Here is a 243-nt window from a genome sequence, read left to right as displayed (position 1 = left end):
GCCGCCCCCCACGCCCGTGCCCAGCCCGCACCACCCACACCATCCGCACCCCCCAGGCGGCCTGCCCGCTGCCGGCGCCCTCAAGATGATGCCCGCGGACCACCGGAGCAAATCGAAAAAGACAGTGGACAAGAACAGCAACGAGTACCGGGTGCGGCGAGAGCGCAACAACATCGCGGTGCGCAAGAGTCGGGACAAGGCCAAGCAGCGCAACGTGGAGACACAGCAGAAGGGGCTGGGGGT

The 243-nt window shown here is 67.9% G+C and overlaps 1 protein-coding gene across 1 annotated transcript; it reads left to right on the top strand.

Moving 5' to 3' along the window:
• Positions 1-56: 56 nt before the first annotated feature.
• On the top strand, positions 57-241 carry LOC104541528 (CCAAT/enhancer-binding protein alpha-like; the record flags this gene model as incomplete). The annotated part of the gene is made up of 1 exon (XM_010185609.1): positions 57-241. A coding segment is annotated over one exon (185 nt), but the record flags the coding sequence as incomplete, so codon positions are not given.
• Positions 242-243: the final 2 nt, after the last annotated feature.

The sequence above is a fragment of the Mesitornis unicolor genome, unplaced genomic scaffold, assembly GCF_000695765.1.
Source record: "Mesitornis unicolor isolate BGI_N332 unplaced genomic scaffold, ASM69576v1 scaffold24945, whole genome shotgun sequence".
NCBI lineage: Eukaryota > Metazoa > Chordata > Aves > Mesitornithiformes > Mesitornithidae > Mesitornis > Mesitornis unicolor.
Note: the sequence above shows the minus strand (reverse complement) of the source record. Positions and strands in the feature narration are given on the sequence as shown.